Consider the following 20,611-nt stretch of genomic DNA (forward strand, 5'->3'; position numbering starts at 1 on the left):
AGCTGTCAGCACAGAGCCCGACGCGGGGCTTGAACTCACGGACCGAGAGATCATGACCTGAGCCGAAGTCGGCCGCTTAACCAACGGAGCCACCCAGGCACCCCTGTCTCAATTTTTCTTAAATGAAGGCAAAATAAAGATGTTTTTAGACAAAGAGAAAACAGAAAATCTGTCCTCAGTAGATTTACACTAAAGAAGATGCTAAAGGGAATCTTTTTTTTTTTTTTACATTTATTTTTGAGAAACAGAGTGAGACAAAGCATGAGTGGGGGAGGGGCAGAGAGAGGAGGAGACACAGAATCCGAAGCAGGCTCCAGGCTCTGAGCAAGAGGTCAGCACAGAGCGTGATGCAGGGCTCGAACCCACGAACTGTGAGATCATGACCTGAGCCGAAGTCCAACGCTTAACTGACTGAGCCACCCAGGTGCCCCAATACTAAAGGGAATCTTAAGGTAGAAGGAAAATGATCCTAGAAAAAACAGGGAAATGTAGGACGGGATGGAGAGCTTCAGAAAGGGTAAATGTGTCTTTTGTTGACTGCATAACACAGAATGATGCTCTGTGGGGCATACAGAAATGTACATTGAAGTTACATGACAGCGACAGCACAATGGGTAGGAGGTGGGAAATGGACTTAATGTGTTTTAAGACCTAATCGTTGGGAGGTGGTAAGAATACTAATTTAAGTTGCTACTGTAAATTGTAATCTTCAGGGTGACCAAGGAAAGAAAAATATTATAGTGGCTCAGTCGGTTGAGCACCGACGTCAGCTCAGGTCATGATCTCCCAGCTCGTGAGTTCGAGCCCCACGTCGGGCTCTGTGCTGACAGCTCGGAACCTGGAGCCTGCTTCGGATTCTGTGTCTCCCTCTCTCTCTGTTCCTCCCCTGCTCTTACTCTCTCTGTCTCTCTCTCTCAAGAATAAAATAATGAAAACATTAAAACCTACATAAAGGATACAGGAACAGCTAAATGGAGGAGACGCACAGGGCCAGGTGTGGAGGAGGCGTGTGTCACTCCCACGCCCTGTCCGAGTGCCACTCTCCCAGCACCTTGGCGTGTTCACCAACCTGGAAGCTCCCAGAACCCCATCAGTTGGGGGGTGTTGTGGAGATTTTGTTACATGGCAGGATTGACTAAGTCATTGGCCGTTAACAGCTCACCCTGCAGCACCTGCCCCCTTCTCTGGAGGTTGGGGGTGGGGCTGAACCGTAAAAAGCTTTCCATCCCATTGTAGCTGGTCTTCCTGGCCACCTGCCAGGAAGCTATCGTGGGACACCGGACACCGGCCGCCAATCTGCTCGTTAACATACAGAAGACAGCCTTATCTCTCCACAGATTCCAGAGGTTTTAGGAACTGTGTGCCAGGAACGAAGGACAAAGACCACACCCATTATAGCTTTGTATTGCCTAATAGCTTTTATGTATATAGAGCAAAAATGGACAGAAGTTAAAGGATACACATATGAATTTCCTAGTAGGGGATTTTTTTTTTTAATGTTTATTTTTGAGAGGAGAGAGAGGGAGAGAGAGAGACAGAGAGAGACAGCGTGAGTGGGGGAGGGGCAGAGAGGGAGACACAGAATCCGACGCGGGGTTCAAACTTGCAAACCGCGAGATCATGACCTGAGCTAAAGTCTGAAGCTTGAGCTGACACTCCCCCGTAGTAGGAGATCTTAACACACCGTTTTCCTATCTGATGTTACAAGTTGACAACAGTCAGTAAGGAATAAGAGATGTGAACAACAAACTCAACTCGGTCGATGAAGAACACAGTATTCAGTAACTGATGAGTCGTCTTTTCCTGCTGGCACACGTGGGCATTTACTAGCGCGGAGAAACGCGGTTCGTGTTATTGTATGTGGACCTTATATTCCGTGGCCATTGTAAACCCACTTACTGGGTTTGGCTTCCTGTTTGATCCGCCTCTTGGGCCGCCCAGTCTCGGTTTCCCATCTCCTCCCGCCGTCCACTTCCCAGAGGGCCAATTCAGTCTCCGGAGTTTGGTGGAAACCTCTGGGTGCAAGCCGGCTGTGCTTGCTCGTCCTCCAGTGTCCTTAGATGTGCTCAGTCTTGAGGCTGTGCCGCCTTCTTTCTCCCCATCTCTGAAACGTGTGAAAGGTGGTTTTCATACTTCGTCACATCTGGGATGTTCAGGAAGCTCATTCAAGTTATGTAACCTTCCACACCACCAGGACTAGAGGCGCCTCTTTTCCTATGTGAGTATTGGATGCAATTGTCTACTATTTTCATTGGGGTGATATTAAGCTTACAGGTTAATTAAAGGAGAACTGGGGCCTAATCTTCTTTGGGACTATAGTATGATTTATAATTTCAGAGAAGAAAGCCGGGTACTTTTTGTGAACTTCTTGTTCATCTCTTACGATGTTAATACTGGGTTTTGTTCCTTTGGTTCTCTTGGTGGGATATTTTCTGCTATTTCCTCTTCTTTTTTCTTGCAAAGTATGAAAGCTATTTATATATACTATTCATTCATACTACTTTTGTTACCAGCTCCCTGACCAAATCACCTTGTTTCTTATAGTTGCCTTTTCCTTTATCCTGTTGTTCCCTTTTAAGTGTACAGTTACACCTTCCACCAGAAATGACAAAATTTGCAGTTACACCGACAGTTTCCATGTGAGCTCTCTTCACTCTGTAAGCGCCTTGATTTTGGTCTTTGACACTCTATGTAAGTGCTCGTAACTGCACATTAATTTTCTTCTGCAGGGAAGTTTGGGCCCTGTTTCTCCATTCTTGTCTATCTGACCCCCATTTTACTCATCCTAGATCTTAGAAATTCTTTAAAATCTTTGATCGGCTGATGTTACTCTTACTTTCTAATGTTGCGGTTTTATGTCTTTAGACAGGTTATATTTGCTGTCATTTCGTGAGCTCGAGGGTGGGAACGAAATAAACGAGGATCCCTAGTTTCTCATCTTAGAAGTAGTATCGAAGTACTAACTTAAAAAGAAGACATTCATGGGGCGCCTGGTGGCTCAGTCGGTTAAGCACCGACTCTTGATTTCAGCTCAGGTCATGGTCTCACGGTTTGTAAGTTAGAGTCCTGAGTTGGGCTCTACGCTGACAGTGTGGAGCCTGCTTGGGATTCTCTCTCTCCTTCTCTCTGCCTCCCCCGACCCCCCCCAATCAACAAACTTAAAAAAAAAAAAAAGAAAGGAAGAAAGAAAGAAAGAAAACATGAACCAAAGTCTGGTGTTCCTGGCTCTTATTCTTGAATAATTGAATATTTCTTGGCTAGTCTTCATCGCTGGGGTTCTTTATACTACTCTTAAATGTTTCCAGTTTTTAAGAACCCCAAATCCTTCCCTGTTCCTGCTTCTCTGTATCATTCGTGAATGTCTCCAGTCCTTGTACTGTAGATCCTGGATGTGTTTGGTACTTTTGATTTCTGGGCTGTAAGATAATTGCATCTGTATAAGGAGGTGAGTTTCCATTTCCTGTCTTCTCTTTGCCTCTGGGTTTTAACCAGTACATGGGAGCCATATCAGGTTCAAAGTAATCAGGATCCCCCCTTAAAAGGGATTAAGACGTGAACTTCGGGGCACCTGGGTGGCTCAGTCAGTTAAGCGTCCGACTTCGGCTCAGGTCATGATCTCGCGGTCTGTGAGTTCGATCCCCGCGTCAGGCTCTGTGCTGACAGCTCAGAGCCTGGAGCCTGTTTCAGATTCTGTGTCTCCCTCTCTCTCTGACCCTCCCCTGTTCATGCTGTCTCTCTCTGTCTCAAAAATAAATAAACGTTAAAAAAAAAAAAAAAAGATGTGAACTTGGAGCCAAACTAGAGACTTCCAGCTGCCTTCCCCCAAGTATAAGCCTTGATTCCCCACTCTGGATCCTAAAATAGACTCAAAGTTTGTGTGTCCAGGTGGTTGAACTGAGTGCACCTTACAAACTCATTTGCTAGTGGAACAGAGTGATGAGATACGGGCCTTCTGGCCGATTGCTAGAGAACAAGTCTTGAGTCGTAATCCACCTGAGTTGTGATTTGGACACAAGTGGAGGGGAATTAACTCACTTTTGTTTTTCAACACTTGCCTCTCAACTCTAAGAGAGACGATAGAGCCTTTCTTGCTTTTGGGGTAGAAAGCATTCCATTTCCATTCACTCTTACTCGAGCCCTCGGAAGAAAAAGGTAGCAGGATAAATTTTACAGGAAAAGGAAGTGGAGCAGAGTGATTGCTGATGCACTCGTCTCTTTTGGTACACTTTTCTCCAGATGCTTTGAAATGACTAATGCATTATATTCAAGGCTAACTTAAATGGGTATTGTGTTTTCAGAGAAAACAGAGGTCCTCCCTGTCGAACAGAACACATTTCCTTTTTTTTTTTTTTTTTTAAGTTTATTTATTTTTGAGACAGAGAGAGACAGAATGAACGGGGTAGGGTCAGAGAGAGAGGGAGACACAGAATCTGAAGCAGGCTCCAGGCTCTGAGCCGTCAGCACGGAGCCCGACGCGGGGCTCGAACTCACGGACCGCGAGATCGTGACCTGAGCCGAAGTCGAATGCTCAACCGACTGAGCCACCCAGGCGCCCCCACATTTCCTTTTTTTAACATTTATTTATTTTCAAGAGACAGACAGAGTACAAGTGGGGGAGGGGCAGAGAGAGAGGGAGACACAGAATCCGAAACCAGCTCCAGCCTCTGAGCTGTCAGCACAGAGTCCGACGCGGGGCTCGAACTCACAAACCACGAGATCATGACTTGAGCTGAAGTCGGGTGCTGAACTTTCTTCTTCCTGTGCCTCATGTTTGTCTTCTCTGGCCGGCCACAGGTGAGGGCAGAGGTTGAACTTTATTCATCATCCTAAGTACTTAGCACAGTTCTTTTGAATATGATAATTTTCCTAATTAGATTAAAAGCAGGAAAATGAAGTTCTTGCTTCTTTCATGCTTCTCTGTTTTGACTAGTGAAAATAATACTTACTAAACATGTACTGCCGTCTAAATACATTCCATGCCCTTGGTTGCGGTCACTGTCTGATCAGCAAGAGGGAAGGGCGTGTGGCATTGAGATCTACTTCTAAAATTTTCAGGCATTTCTTTCTAATGTTATTTCTGTTCATGGGTAGTAAAATTGGGATGGTTTTGTCAACCTTAATATCTCACTGGCTCTTCTTACCAAATATCGTAAGTCTTCTCCCCGTATGTTGAAACACTTCTTTGCAAACCTCATTTCTAATGGCTCCATAGAAAGTCCATCATGTGGGTGTTGTTCTGTAAGTTACTTAATAACGTCAGGCTAGAATGTGTGTTCTGCGAGTGTCCGGATTTTTTCCCGGTCAGTTCACTTCAGTACTACAGCACTTACTACACTGTCTGGTACATCATGGGCACTCGATACGTATTTGTGAAGTGAACGGATGAATATTTAGGCGGTGCTGTTTTTCCTGTATTATGAATTATACTCTCTAAAGTGTACTTGCACATAGTACTTCACTGCATTTCAAATGGTTTTTCTCAGTAATTTGTTCTAGAATAAATTTCTAGAACAGGATCTTGCTGGTTGAAAGGGTATGGGCAAAGTTATATGATTTCAGAGTAGTTTTCTCTATGAAATGATGTTATCTGTGGCTTTCTATTTTTTTATACTTTGGTTTTGTAAATTCTGTTAGGGTTAAAAAGTTTTTTTTTTCTTTCATTTTGTTGAAGTTCATTTCTTTTAATTCAGGGAGCAAGTAGGGGTTTTGTGACTGGGATACAGAGTTGGTGGTGGTGCAGGCTGAGGATTGAACGGTCCCTTGAACGTGAGTGGGTGTGCGTGCTAAGGAGCGCTACTCTATAGGAATGGGAGAGTATCAAAGGGTAGTAAGCAGAGTAGTGAGAGTCAGAACAGTAAAAAGGATACTCCTGGTAGTAGTGTGGAGGAACGATTGGAGAGAGGAGAGACCAGAGACACGGACATCTGGATTTCTCACTCTCTGGTCCCACATCTAATTAATCACCAACTTTTATGCCCTCAGTCTTCCTTGAATTTCTTCCTCTCTTCCCCCAGTTGGGTCCTCAGTGTCTTTAACCTCAGCCACCGCTGTAACCTTGTTTCTCTCCCTGCCTCAGAACCATTCTCCATTGAGCTGTGAACGTGATCAAGCTAAACCCAGCTCTTGAAGAATCGTTCTCTATTATTCATACTTTAAGGCTCTAGCTCAGCAACACAGCATGCGAGCTCTTCCCTTATTTGGACCCCTCAGCCTCGTTTCTTGCTCCTCCCTGCTAGGAGGAAAGTCTTTCCTAGGAAAGAAAAGGGCTTCTTATCCTCAAACGTCTCACCTTTGTCCCCCACACGGATTATTTCTAGCTTTGTGCCTTGCTCATCTGTACCCGCTTCACAAAAGCCCCTCTCTTCAATCAGGCCCCCTCGGTCCCCTTTTTCTGGGGTGCCTTGTGTAAGACTCAGGTGTCTGTCACCTCTTCCAACAAACTTTAACATATATATTCACATATTGCCTCCCTTCCCCACTCTTCACCTTCTGGGTCAGGCATCCGTCTTCTGGACTTTTATGTAGGACCTTGTTTTTACCTTTTCCAGGTTGTGCTGTGATTGTCTGGTTAGGTATGTCTCCCACATTGAACTGTGAAGGCAAGAGCTCTTTTTATTTATGTTTGTATTCTCAGCAGTAAACATAATGTCTGGCATATAGTCAGATGGTCAAAAAGGATCTGATTTATGATTTTCTAGATGAAATAATGAGGCGGAGGGGTGTGAGCCAGGCCAGTGGTAATGGGAGAGAAAGGTGGGTGGGAGAGACAGATTGGAAGGAAGTCACTTGGATGGCAGAGACCAGTTACAGGTGGAAGCCATGGGTGATTGTGGGGGGGGCGGCGGTGTGCACCTTAGTAAATGAGCTTGGTATACAGGTTTTTGACTTGTTAAATTTCAGATATTTGTTGGACATTTAGAGATGACGAGTAGGCATATAGAAATACGCTGTAGATATTAGATCAGGATTTAAGAGACATGAGCATACAAGTGTCAGCTGGGGCATTTGGAATAGATACCCAAATCAGGAAGGGGAGGGGATTTAAAAAGGTGGAGTAGGGATCCTGGGGGAACATTGACTGAGTAAAAGAAAAAGTAGGAGAGTGTACCGATGGCCGACAGTGATGAAGAAAGGTTGAAACGGATGAGAATTGAGAACAATGTTTTGTTTGTTTTTTTTTAATTTTTTTTTCAACGTTTATTTATTTTTGGGACAGAGAGAGACAGAGCATGAACGGGGGAGGGGCAGAGAGAGAGGGAGACACAGAATCGGAAACAGGCTCCAGGCTCCGAGCCATCAGCCCAGAGCCTGACGCGGGGCTCGAACTCACGGACCGCGAGATCGTGACCTGGCTGAAGTCGGACGCTTAACCGACTGCGCCACCCAGGCGCCCCGAGAACAATGTTTTTTATTTGCAAAGTAGAAGATCATTATTGATCTTTGAGAGAATAATTTTGCTCCAGTGGGGTGAAACAGAAACTAGATTGAAATTAGTGATTGAAAGAGGCTGAGAAGCAAGTAAACGGTGAGCGAGTGAAGAAGCAAGCACATACTCCTCTTTAAAAATGTGCTTTGTGGGGACATGGTGTCTCCTGGAAAAGGGATGTGCCGCCAGGTCCTTGAGGGGAGGGTAGTTTGGCGATAATTTTTCGTTTCATTTTCTTGGTTTGGGATGGGAGAAGGTCTTGGAGAAGTTTATCAATTGATACTCAGGAAGCAGAAGAAAGGGGGCTGGAAGTCCAGAAGGAAATCTTTACTGGAACAAGGTTAAGAAGGAAGAGAGGGCCTGGGACCAAGACCGCAGATGGTACCGTCAGCCTCGAGAGGGTTCTTCCCTGGGCGAAAGGAAGAGGAGTCAGGACTCGTGGAAATGCACACACGTGTAAAGACGGCGTGAGGGGATGTGAAGGATCTGTGCTCTGTGAGGCAGGCCACCAGGTCACGAACTGTGGGGCGAAGGGTAGGTCACCGCCCAGTGGGCTGGGTGGTGGGGGCAGCCCCGGGGTCCTGGAGAAGGTTGGGAAAGGGCAGAGAAGTGACGGTGGGGCTGCAGGTGGGTTTCAGGGCCCAGTTGAGGTTGAGCTATGGGAAAACAGAAAGCAATCATAAAAATACTTTAATAGTAGGTTTTTCCCCAAAAAATGGCTGCAAAAGGGACGGCACTAGAGACTGACTGACACGTACCCCCTGGATGGAGTGAGGCAGATCGCTAAGGACGGCCGTATTTGCTCTGCAGGTCTGGCGGAGTGCAGGACCGCTTGGGCGGTCAGGGGACCAGGAGCTAGTCGTGCCTGGGCGGCCGCCCCTGGTGCCGTGGAGACCTCCGGAGTCAGCCCCCGGTGCTCAGTGCACCACTGATGAGATCGAGGGTCCGTGTGAGAGGGGGCCTTTGGCTTTTCCCTTCTTGTTTGCTGTATTCTTGCCCCTGTGAATATCAGTTAAAATATGTAAGATAAAAGCAACAGACTGCAGGTAATGGACTCTCTTTGAAGACAGTGAATTTTGCATAGAACAGTGGTATTGGCTGGGTTATGAGCTCTTACTGCAGAGTTACTCATGCCTGATTAGAAGAGCTCTGCTGGCCCCACACAGCCCGTATCTATCAGCTGATCCAGGGTGAAAGGACCCTAAAGAGAGAGCCGTTTCCTCCACGGTGTCTTGTCTTCCATCGGGAACTTGTACAGAGGTCTGTCCAGGCCTCCGGCTCACCGGCGGGATCTCCGATGGGAGCGGCGTTTCTATCAATTACGCTTCTCCTTAAAAAAATGAAACTCTGAGAACAAAAGCCTAAGTTCTGTAACGCCTTCAAGAAATGCATAAATTGCGGGAAACCGTCCAGGGGCAAGAGAGACTCGAACGTCAGCCGCTCTGCCAGTTCCGAGCCTTCTGTCTGCGACTCCGCCGTTGTCCGTCAGTCACTGCTTGACTTAACGCTGGGTTTTCGTTTCTGCTTTCAGGAAAACCTTTAACTTACGCCCTGGGCGTTGTCCGTCCCAGTTTCCTGGTGGCTCACCGCTTCTGCCTGCGCCAGCCTTGCTCCGGCAGCTTCAAGGCTGGTGAAAGCTTGCCGCTTTGGCCCGCTACCCCCCGCTTCAGGTGTCAACAGCTTCTAATTAGCTCGCTTCCTCTGCCGACTGTCACTAGGCCCTCGCGTGTCTGCACACCTAGTCCCGGGGCCAAAAGGACTGAGCTACTCCTCCTTCCTTAAAAATCCTTGTGGCCCGGCTCTCGGGGATTCACGGGAGAGTGAGGGAGGTTGGAAGTCCACCGCATGATTCCCTGTCGACAGCCTCTGCGTATACAGGGCTGGTCTGGGGTCCGCAGGGGCACGGCGGCGTGGGCGTACCGCCTCGTTAGAGCCTGGGTCCGTTCTGATTTTTAAATATTCCGACTATGGCTACCGTGTATGTGAATTGTGTCTCCATAAAGAGCATACCTCTAGCTGTTAGGAAACCCTAGGTTGCCTGTCAAAGAGACTTAGTTTTGGGGGTTTTTTCCAGTAAATATTTTGAACACCAACTGGTCACTAACAGAACAGTATAAGAAACAAATACAGTGTCTTCCACACGTATTAACAGCGATCACCATTAACAAGTCGGTAGGCATCAGGGTTATGGGCGTGGGGCGTGGGAGGACGTCTTCAGGGCCGTGGAACGGCTCAGTACCTCTAGTCTAGAGAGCACTGCCTTTGTGATCAGGCAGCAAGCACGGTCGGACCCTGCCGTCCAGCGTTGTAGGCCCTGAGGTCGTACCTGAAATGTGCGCGGCCCGGTGTCAGGCACAGAGGACGCTTGCCCTAAATAAGAGTGGTTTTATTATTTTGTCATCATTATTAATGATGAATGATGATGGACGCTGTACATTGGAGATGATAAGGAGACGGAGGCATGAGGCAGTAAATAGTGAACAGTAGCCACAGGCAGGAGATGAAGGGCAGGCTGTGAAGTCAAGACTTGGGAGGCCCTGCGTTTTGCCCCGAGAGCAGCGGGGGCTGGAGTGGCCTCCCACACAAGCGATCTCAGGGACACCATTGCCTCTCTGACCGCAGTGGCCTGTTTTGGTTGGCGTGTTAGTGTCAGTTTAGCAGTGTGCTTGAAGCCACTAATGTTGATGCCCGGTAACTTTCCTCGTACAAGTTCCCACTCAGATGACAAACACTCATCGTTTATCCATCTGGTACTTAACCAGGTACCTGTTGATTCCCAAGCACCGGGCATATGCCAGTGAACAGAGGAGAAAGAGTGACCTCTGCCATCATAGAACTTGCATTCTAGTGAGGAAGGCAAGTGGTAAAATACAGAAGAATATGCAGTTTGTCAAATAAGAGTGAAGGGTAAAGGGAAGCAAGAGATGATCTAGAAAGAGTGACAGGGCAGCGACCGTTCAGGAAGGGACGCTTGTCAATTCAGTTTGAGGGAGCAGCCCATGTCACTTTATGGGAGAGACTGCCTGAGACCCAGGGAATGAGGTCAGATGCCCTGGGTTGGGACTGGGCCAGGCGACCAGAATGTCTGGAGCAGAGTGAACCAGGGAGGGCGTGTGAGATGTGGGAGGTGGGAAGACGAGAATGTGTTGGCCTGAGGAGTTATGGCAGGTTGACGGTTACTTGGAGGGTGATGGGAAACCGTTGGGGGTCTTGGAGCAGAGGAGTGTCCCGATCTCAGCCACGTTGACGCAGGATCACTCTGACTGCTGGGCTGGGAAGACACCGTGGGGGTCAAGGGCAGAAGCGGAGAGGCCGGGTAGGACCGTCCGGGCAAGATGTGACGGCAGGTTGAACGGAGTGGGCCGGAGGAGGTGTGGTGAACCCTGGATTTACTGAGTGTAGACTAGATCTGAGCCCCGCAGGGAAACTGGTGCTTGGCATATTGAAATTGTGTTTAGTATAGAGAGAGAAATCCCGTGTTGCGTGTTGCGGCTATGAGTGCAGAGACTTAAGCTGTGTTTAAGAGCTCATTCATTTATGTATATTTGTCACTTGGTGATTTTTTTCTGTAGTGTTTGCAGCTTTTCTAACAGTGGAGTGCTTTAAATATGAAGCCTTTGAAGAGACATCTTTGGTGTTTTTAAAAACTACATGTTCCGTGTTAAATTTATTGTCTTCTAGGCCATACTAAATATAGTTTTTATTTATTTAGAAAAAAATTTTTTAAACGTTTATTCATTTTTGAGAGACAGAGCATGAGTGGGGGGAGGGGCAGAGAGAGGGAGACACAGAATCCGAAGCAGGCTCCAGGCTCTGAGCCATCAGCACAGAGCCCGACGTGGGGCTCGAACCCACCGACCGCGAGATCGTGACCTGAACTGAAGTCAGATGCTTAACCGACGGAGCCACCCAGGCGCCCCTGTTTATATTTTCAGTTGAGGCTATTTCTAGCTCTATTTCTGTGTGTCACCACAGATACAAAATTATTAGTAGCTGAAGAGGCTGGAGTTTCTTATTTCATAGTTAACGTAAATAAGTTGGGATGTGTAATTGGGGTCGAGCAGACGACCGTGAAGGCATTGGGCCGGGCTGTGCTTGGTGCGGTGCCTGACAGGATAACGGCTGGTGCTTGTTGAACACTGAGTTGAAAGCAGTTTGCGCTTGTGTTATTTTCATCTTTACCGCAGTTCTAAAAGGTGAGTACCCTTCGTACGTTGTACGTTAGTGCATTAGCTGTTACACGGATGAGAAAAGTGAAGTTCTGAAAGGTTATGCGCCCAGAGTTACACAGCTGATGACAGAGCCAGGCCTCCAGCCCAGTGGTCTGCCCGCAGAGTGCGTCACGGCCGCCCTGAGCAGCCACCCGAGACGCTAGCTCCAGTGCCTGGTGGTCAGTGGATGCTAATTCCCCGCACAGCTCTGTGACCCACAGGCGGTGTTGGGCCCAGTGTTTTTTGGATTTGAGGACAATAATTCAGTGCTTCTGCTCTGTTTCACCTGGGAGCCGGTTGGGGTTTGGACCAGCACCTCAAAAGCAGGGGCTTTCGTGTGTCTCCAGTGGAGCATGCTTGTCTTTATACTGAATGAGATCAAAGAACCAAAACCCCAAAACCTATAATCAGCCTGATGTCAGAACCTGCTGCCGGATGGCTTGTGAAAGTCTTGTGGCTTTAGAACTGCAGGTAGGGGGTTGTGGACCAGCATCAGACTCTTAGGGGAGTAGCTGGCATTTAGAACATGCTCGGATACTACAGCGATTTCTCTTCCCAGTGTTCACCAGAAACGTCTGTGCTCAAACACAGACCTGGTGAGACACACGGAGCTAGGCATTCTGAGGAGGGGGAATCTTAAGTCTTTCTTTCCCTGATCAGAATAAGGACAGCTTAAGTGATAGGCAGGGTCCCTTCCCTGTCCTGAACAGAAGTGTGTCGAACTCAGCGCTCCCGTCTTTCTGTCTGCACTCCCAGCACATAATTTGAATCTACCGAGCAGCTAAACTTGTTTCCAGCCTTTCAGAGGTTTGGTGAAACAATATTTCAAGTTTCTCCTTGCTCTTTATTTGTAGTGTCCTTTATCCGCCCCCCCCATCTTTGTTGAGATATTATTGACATATAACATTGCGTACGTTTCAGGTGTACTAAGTAATGATTCAATACTTGTATATATTGCAAACTGATTACCACAGGATGGTTAATATCTCCTCCCATAATTACCTTTTGTTTTCTTGCCGTGAGAACATTTAAGATCTTTTAACAATTTTCAAGTGTGTAGCACAATACTGTTAACTGTAGTCACCATGCTGTACGTCACGTGCCCAGAACGTATTCATCTTACAACTGGAACTTTGTACCCTTGGACCAACACCTCCCCACCCCCAGCACCTGGCAACCCTCCTTCTCTTCTCTGTTTTCATGAGTTTGACTTTTCTTAGATTCCACATATAAATGAGATCACACGGTATTTGTTTTTCTGTGTCTGGCTTAGTTCACCTAGCATAATGCCCTCCAGGTTCATGGTTCGTCCGAGTTGTCATAGAAGCAGGATTTCCGTCTTTTTTGTGGTTGAATAATATCCCATTGTATGTGTGTGCCACATTTTCTTCGTCTGTTCATCTGGCAGTGGACGTTTAGATTGTTGCTGGGCCATGGACAGCCTCCTTTCTTTAAGCATGAACCCACTGGGAGAACAGTTTCACTGACCCGTCATTTCCGCAGATATGACCAGAAATGACTAAAGACTAAAGTGCTTGCACTTGAAATTGAGATATTCCTCTTCTTTCCTACCATTTTAACGGATGAAAAACTCTAATCACAAGATACCGTAACCATTTACGACAATTACCAAGAAACGTTCTAGTTTGCATTGTGTAATGGCATCATACAGTGATTTTGGTTCTATGGTCATGTTACTTTTATTGCAATCTAATCCAAATACAGATTTATGAAGTGCTCCCAATATGTACATTTGCTGTTGAGATTTTAAAATTTTGACACTTGAGTTTAAACCTATTCACTATCCTTGGAAACATCCCTTTGAACTAGTTGGAAGAGGTGCTGCATATAGTTTGTTTTCTACTTCTGCCTATCAGGGTAGCGTTTATCTTCCTCTTCCCAGCCCCCAGTGACTGGAAGCCACCTAGGTCTCCGCTTCTGTAGTTCAGGCTGAGCCCTAGCGCACCCCCAGGGAGCTGGAAGGGCCCTTTGAAATTATCTAGTCAAAGGGAAGCAGAGAGGCAGAAACAGAAAGGTAATCAGTTTGTTGAGGCTTATTTATTTTTATTTGACAGCTTTTCGGTCCGTAACTAAAATACAAAAAAATACAAAAATGTTTGTTCCTTTTATGGTTGGAAAGGAATGTGTGAAGTCTACAATTTGTAGAGCTGTTAGCCTTAATTGATCTTTAGGGGTGTGTGTGTGTGTGTGTGTGTGTGTGTGTGTGTGTGAGAGACAGACAGACAGACGGGGGTGGGGGTAAGAGTATGTGGTGTGAAAAATAATCTCATTTGCAGTTTACTTTATATTAATTGATTCCCACAAAACAGACTTGTGTTGGCAACACGATTCCGTGCAGCATCATGTTGGAATCTGGCATGCGGTATTTAACAAGCTCTAGTCATTCCAATGTTGTACATTTTGGTCAATTTCCTAGTGATAGTAGATGCTGAGTTAAAATTCTAGAGCAGAAAACTGGAAAAGGAGGATACAGTAAACAATTAGTTGATATGGTGTTAAAAAATAACATTTGTTTGGCACATGTTGACTAATGTAACTTTTTCAACTGACAATATGTTTGATTTAGGATCTTAGATTACGAACTGCATGGAAGTCATTGATAATTTTGGTATTTACGTTTTTACAGAGAGGAAAAAGGAAAATGGGTAACTGAAAAAAGTTGTATTTGTCATATTTTAAAAGTTGTCTTTCCTTTTCTAGGTTGCTGTAGTGAAACTAAAAAATGCAGATAAGGTATTTGCCATGAAAATATTGAATAAATGGGAAATGCTGAAAAGAGCTGAGGTAAGATTCTCATTATTGGGATGTTTAAATAATGTTTTAGAAATGATTTTAGAGACCTATAAAATTACAGAGACCAATAGATCTTTAAATCATTCAGTAACATTGTATCTGTAGTAACATTATTTTTAAGATAACAAATTCAGCAATTTACAGTTGTGATATAGTGATGATAAAAGTTATAATTCGTATAATTTCATATCTCTGAAAGCCAAATGGAAACCCTGTAATGTGGCGCTTAAATATTCATGTGAAAAGGGTGTTTGGAAACCTGTTTAAAACTTTTATGGGAAGAAATAATGATTGATTTCCAGCTTGATGTAACTTGTTTATATTCTGTATCTATCTGTGTTCTGCTCAAAGCAGAGGTCAGCCCGAGCTTTGAGTGTGCCCTCTGAGACTTCTCGTTACTACCGATTACACAGTTAAATTTGTGTTTTTACGTGATTAGAGGACGGTAGTAAAATCTGCTCTTGCAGCAGCTGCTGATGTTTCTGTGTTGGTCCTAGACACGAAGGAGAGATCGGCCGGAGTGAGGTTACAAATGTCTCATTGCTGGTGCGGTATGGTCAGAACTGACGTTACACATAAATTTGGGGTGGGGTTCTGGAGGTGTCCTGCCGTGTTCGATCCTGGGGGGGTGCTGGGCGGGGGGCCTCAGGGAAGCAGAACTTACTGGTGTGCAAGTATTTCAGTATTTGAACCTGTGGGAGGATCATACTGCCAAGCAGGCTGAATATTAGTTCTGGAGGTTAGAGTTCTCTAACGAGAAACAGCGCTTAGAAATCTTCACCTACCAGGGGCGCCTGGGCGGCTCAGTCGGTTAAGCGTCCAACTTCCGCTCAGGTCATGATCTCATGGTCTGTGGGTTTGAGCCCCGTGTCGGGCTCTGTGCTGACCGCTCAGAGCCTGGATGGAGCCTGCTTCCGATTCTGTGTCTCCCTCTCTCTCTGCCCCTCCCCCTCTCATGCTCTGTCTTGCTCTCAAAAACAAATAAAACAAAAAAAAAAAAAAAAGAAAAGAAAAGGAATCTTTACCGACCAGTACTTGAAGCAACCTGGAAAGCACCAAGCATACGGAGAAAAGCAAAAAAGGTTCCCTTGGTGGTAGATGGGACAGTAGTGAAATACTTTGTCAGTTGTTTCCTTTGGGAAGTTTGAGAAATGTAACAAAACACGGAGAAGCAGCTAACAGTCACTTATATTCCACTACCTGGAATTAATCACTAACGTTCCGGGGAAGTTGTTGCTTTCAGTCTTATTTTCTATGTGTGTCCTGGGGGGGGGGGGAAACACACACGCAAACTACAGAAGCAAAATACAGATACATTATTTGTAAAACAAACACTAGCGCATTACAGATGGAGCTGAAGTCTTCTTTGACCACGCCCCACCCCACGCAGCCCCTCTCCCCGGGACAGTAACCGTTGAGAAAAGCATTTGGTGACATTTGTGTCTCTTTCTGGCGTATGCGCCAGTGTCCATTACATTCAGTAACTTCGGTCTTTACTTTGGAATCTCCCTAACACCGAGTTGCCTTACTGTCGCTGGTTGGACTTTCCAGGTGGTGAACACGGAGATTGAATTAGGGCATTCTTCTGAGATGGGGACCGATGGGAGTGAAAGGGGGTGAAATGTTTTCGGGGAGAAGTCAGGCTGTCTGTGGAGCCCCACGTGAGGCCAGAGGGCTGGCCTTTTCGTACCTGCCATATTCGGTCACCAACTACGGGCCATCCCCGGAAGGACGTGGCCTCCGGACGGTAGAGTTTCTGCAGCCAAAGTTGCTGGCGGCATTGCCAGCGGCTGGCGCTACAGGTCTTACTAGTAAGAAACAGTAAATAAGCGTGTTCTAATTGTTTCGAGGAAACAATTGGCGTTGGAGTTGTGAAAAATGGAGTTAAAGTCTGCACTCTTTTCTTTGAAGTTGGTGTGCCGGGGAGGAAGGTCACTGGGTTGCCTTTGATCCACCTTTGACTGAAAGAAGTGGCCCAAATGGAAGATAAAACAAGGAATAATTGGGAAGTAAATATAATTTTGTTGAATTAAGAAACGTTATGGGGCGCCTGGGTGGCTCAGTCGGTTGAGCGTCCGACTTCGGCTCAGGTCATGGTCTCGCCGTCTGTGAGTTCGAGCCCCATATTGGGCTCTGTGCTGACAGCTCAGAGCCTGGAGCCTGCTTCTGATTCTGTGTCTCCCTCTCTCTCTGCCCCTTCCCTGCTCATGCTCTGTCTCTCTCTGTCTCAAAAATAAATAAAAACACTAAGAAAAAATTAAAAAAAAAAAAAAAGAAACGTTAGTATATTTTCTTCCTGGGGCAAGATGGAATAAATGTATTTCTTCCTATCCCTCCCCTTAAGTACAGTCTTCAAGGCCTTGGACATTATATATAAAACAAATACAAGAAGACACTGGAAGGCAGAGAGAAGGAGGTGGACCGTGGGGCCTGAGGAACAGCACTTACTCTAGGAAGTCAGTATTACTCGGATAGGAAAGCCAGACAGGGACTATACAAAGAAATTAAAGACCAAAATGCCTCATGAACATAGATAAAAATGTCTTTAGCAAAATGTCAGCAAATAGAATTCAGCTATATCTAAAAAGACTTGTGCATATACCAATGATGGGTGGGTTTTACTTCAAGGATACAAGGCAGATTCAGTATTCTAAAGGAACTATTTGAAACTTGCATTAAAGAAATTCTACATTGAAATTTTAAAAAAAATTTTTTATTAAATTTTTTTTTAACATTTATTTATTTTTGAGAGACAGAGACAGAACATGAGCAGGGGAGGGGCAGAGAGCGAGGGAGACACAGAATCCAAAGCAGACTCCAGGCTCCGAGCTGTCTGCACAGAGCCTGACGCGGAGCTCGAACTCATGAACCGTGAGATCATGACCTGAGCCAAAAGTCAGATGCTTAACTGACTGAGACACCCAGGCACCCCTACACTGAAATTTTTAAAGAGAGATTCATTTTGAACTAGAGTGGAATTGTATTTCTGTGCTTGAATTATCAAGTCCTTTTTTAAACAAATGTTAAAAAAAAAAACCCGCTGCTCTGACCATGACCTCTCCAGCTTTGGGAAACTGGGCCACTCATGATGCTTGATAATTTACAGTTGAGCAGCAACGTGTCTCGATTCTTAACCTGTGCATTGTTGATGTTTCAGACCAGTTTTTCAGGGGCGCCTGGGTGGCTCAGTAGTTGAGTGTCCAACTCTTGATTTCGGCTCAGGTCATGCATGATTCCAGGGTCGTGGGATCGAGCCCCACATCGGGCTCCGTGCCAAGCAAGGAGCCTGCTTAAGATTTTCTCTCTCCCTCTGCCTCTGTCCCTGCTCGCATGCCTGCTCGCTGTCTCTGAAATGAAATGAAATGAAATGAAATGAAGTGAAACAAAATAAGTTTTCGAAGATTTACCTCCAACCTACTGGCTGTATTTATTTCCATTTAAGGTGCATAACAAATACGTAATTAGGGGGACATACATTATTTGAAGGTCGTAGGACACCCTCTCTCTCTCTGGGCAGCTGCATAATTGCTAACGTCTTATGTTCAGAGATCGCTGTCCCTGCTCATTCATCATCTACAGACTTTGTCAACAGTCCCTGAACTTCTTCCAATATGTTCTGTAAATGTTACCTTCTCTTCACAGTTATTCAGTGCTTTATAGGAGGTGTCCTCACTCATTTCACTGGAAGGTGTGAAATAGTTGACAGAAATGCTCTCCATTGGAGTTAGTCCTTTCCAGGGTTTTGTCGTCTTGCTGATTACAGAAGATGATAATGATCTCTGTGTCACAGAGGAATACTGTATCTTGGTTGAACGGTGATGGTACCGGTTTATGCCACTTGCCTTATTGTTTTTGTTACTGTTGTTATTCCTTTATTATTTTCATAACGACTGGTGCCAGTAATAGTGATATTCATGAATTGAGGCCATTGGATTTGATCTGCCTTATTTCCTGATCTGCCACCTACATTAAAAAAAAAGTAACCATGACAGAAAAGTAAAGAAGTAAAAAGTAAAGTAAAGAAGTAAAAAAAGTAAGAAGTAAAAATATGAAAGGTCCCTTTCCTTCTTCCAGTATCTAATCTTTATATTCAAAGTAAACCATTATTAAGAGTTTCATATTTGTCCTTAATGGAAAGTTTTATTATAATGGACTCATACTAAAAGACTGATTTTTCACATTGCTTTTATCATTTAATAATACATATGTTGGATTTTTCTATTTCCATATTTATACATTTATCTCAGCCTGTTAAATCGTCTCATTATACTAAATGGATATATTTTTTAGTAGTTTGATTGTTTTTTTTTAAACATTGATGGCCGGGGCACCTGGGTGGCTCACTTGGTTGGGCGTCCAACTCTGGCTTAGGTCATGACCTCATGGTTTGTAATTTCGAGCCCCGCGTCGGGCTCTGTGCTGACAGCTCAGAGCCCGGAGCCTGCTTCCGATTCTGTGTCTCCCTTTTTCTCTCTCCCCTCCCCTGCTCATGCTCTGTCTCTCTCTTCTCAAAAATAAATAAAAACATTAAAAAAAAACAAACAAACATTGATGGCCATTTAGATTATGTCCACATTTTACTATCTTTTTACTCTCTTGAACTGTGCTGTAGTCAAAATCTTTATACGTATACCTTGGAATAGCGAGTTTAATCAAAGTGTGAATTCTCAGTAAGGTGGAATCAAATTATCAACACATTCAGTCATTTCAGCACATCTGACTACGTGCGGCTGGCAGAGAGAAGATTCAGAATGTGAGAAGACAGCGCATCAGAGTGATTCACCACACCTCAGAAGCACGTGTGGCGTAAATAAGAATGAGACGGGATCAGATGCTCATGGTCTGCCACGCTGCTGTTGGCTTCTGTGGTGCTTTAGTTTGTGTACTGAGGTTGTGAAGGGATTCAAGGATCGTTTTTACATGGCGGGATTTTCATGTTGTGCAGACTAACATTTATCCACTCCTCAGATTAAACTCCTCGGTAGTGGATCCCCACCTATTTATGCACGTGGAGTCCTTGTTAGAACTTCACGAAGCCTGAGGTAATGCATGCATCATGGTTTGGCTAATATGGGTTGAGAACAGGGCTTCTCTGCAGTGACTGCGACATTGGGACCGGATAATTCCTTGGGGCATAAGCTGTCCTGTGCATTGTAGGATACATAGCAGCATCCCCGGCCTCTTCCCGTGTGATTGTCCTAACCACCCCCACCCCAGTTGTGACAACTGAGGACAATGTGACCTACTGGGGCAAAAAAGGAGACTGTGTTCTACATCTAAACTCAGTATCTGAGGCATTAATAGGACTAGTTTAATACCTAAATACTTACGGATAGAATCATATGGTGTCTGAGGTTTGCTTCAAAAAACGCTGTGTGTGTATGTGTGTGTGTGTGTGTGTGTGTGTGTGTGTGTGTACATGTGCACACACATGCATTTCCATGGAGGGAGGGTGGTGACAAGGGTGAGGGGGTAAAAGGTTATGGATGGAACAATGACATAGTTGCTGACATTGGTTGATGAGTACATTGTGGGGAAGAGGTGGTTTTACTCTCTTCTCTTGTATGTGTTTGAAGTTCTGGGTCGTCGTTTATTTTATATTTTTAAAAATTGTTTTTTCATGGAACAGTTCAGAATAGATTAGAATATACTGAAGTTTCATCTGTTGACAGTCTTTGGAGCTTGATTTGCTTTGGAGTCGCCTATCAAACGTGTTTTAGAATTTAGCTGGAATATCTTTGAGATTCCGGAAAGCTGTCCTAACAAGATGGTCAGGAGAAAGGAGTCTTCTGGGCTCCGACAGTCCTTACCTCTCTCTCTCTCTCAGACTGTAATTGTAGTCACACAAATTCTGAAACAGAACTTAGCAGTGAGTGTGTCAGGTGGTTCTGTTTTCCGTCTAAAGTGAACCAGAGCATCGTGTGGACCTTAGTAATTGAAACGGCAGGTAAAACTGCCCGTGTATTTGGTTTAATGATTTTTAAAATTTTCACGCATGGCTTTGGAAGTTTCGTTTGAGCAAATACAGTTTTACGGAAATACATGGAAAGAATTAGGGTACTCGATTAGGTAACGTTAATTGTTTTGTGTGTCGTGGCTGAATTTATCTTTTGGGAAATCAGTAAGTAAGCACGTCCTCCAGGTAGAATACCGTGATGGT

At 45.1% G+C, this 20,611-nt stretch overlaps 1 protein-coding gene across 1 annotated transcript in view; it reads left to right on the forward strand.

Moving 5' to 3' along the window:
• CDC42BPA (CDC42 binding protein kinase alpha) overlaps positions 1-20,611 on the forward strand; it is a 270,725-nt gene that overhangs the window by 39,119 nt on the left and 210,995 nt on the right. Inside the window, exon 4 of the mRNA XM_047076475.1 lies at positions 14,359-14,442. Coding sequence (XP_046932431.1) covers positions 14,359-14,442 — 84 coding nt within the window. The remainder of the gene's footprint in view (positions 1-14,358; positions 14,443-20,611) is intronic.

Source organism: Lynx rufus, unplaced genomic scaffold, assembly GCF_022079265.1.
Source record: "Lynx rufus isolate CCGP_SWC_20201006 ecotype Redwood Valley unplaced genomic scaffold, mLynRuf1.p SCAF_15, whole genome shotgun sequence".
NCBI lineage: Eukaryota > Metazoa > Chordata > Mammalia > Carnivora > Felidae > Lynx > Lynx rufus.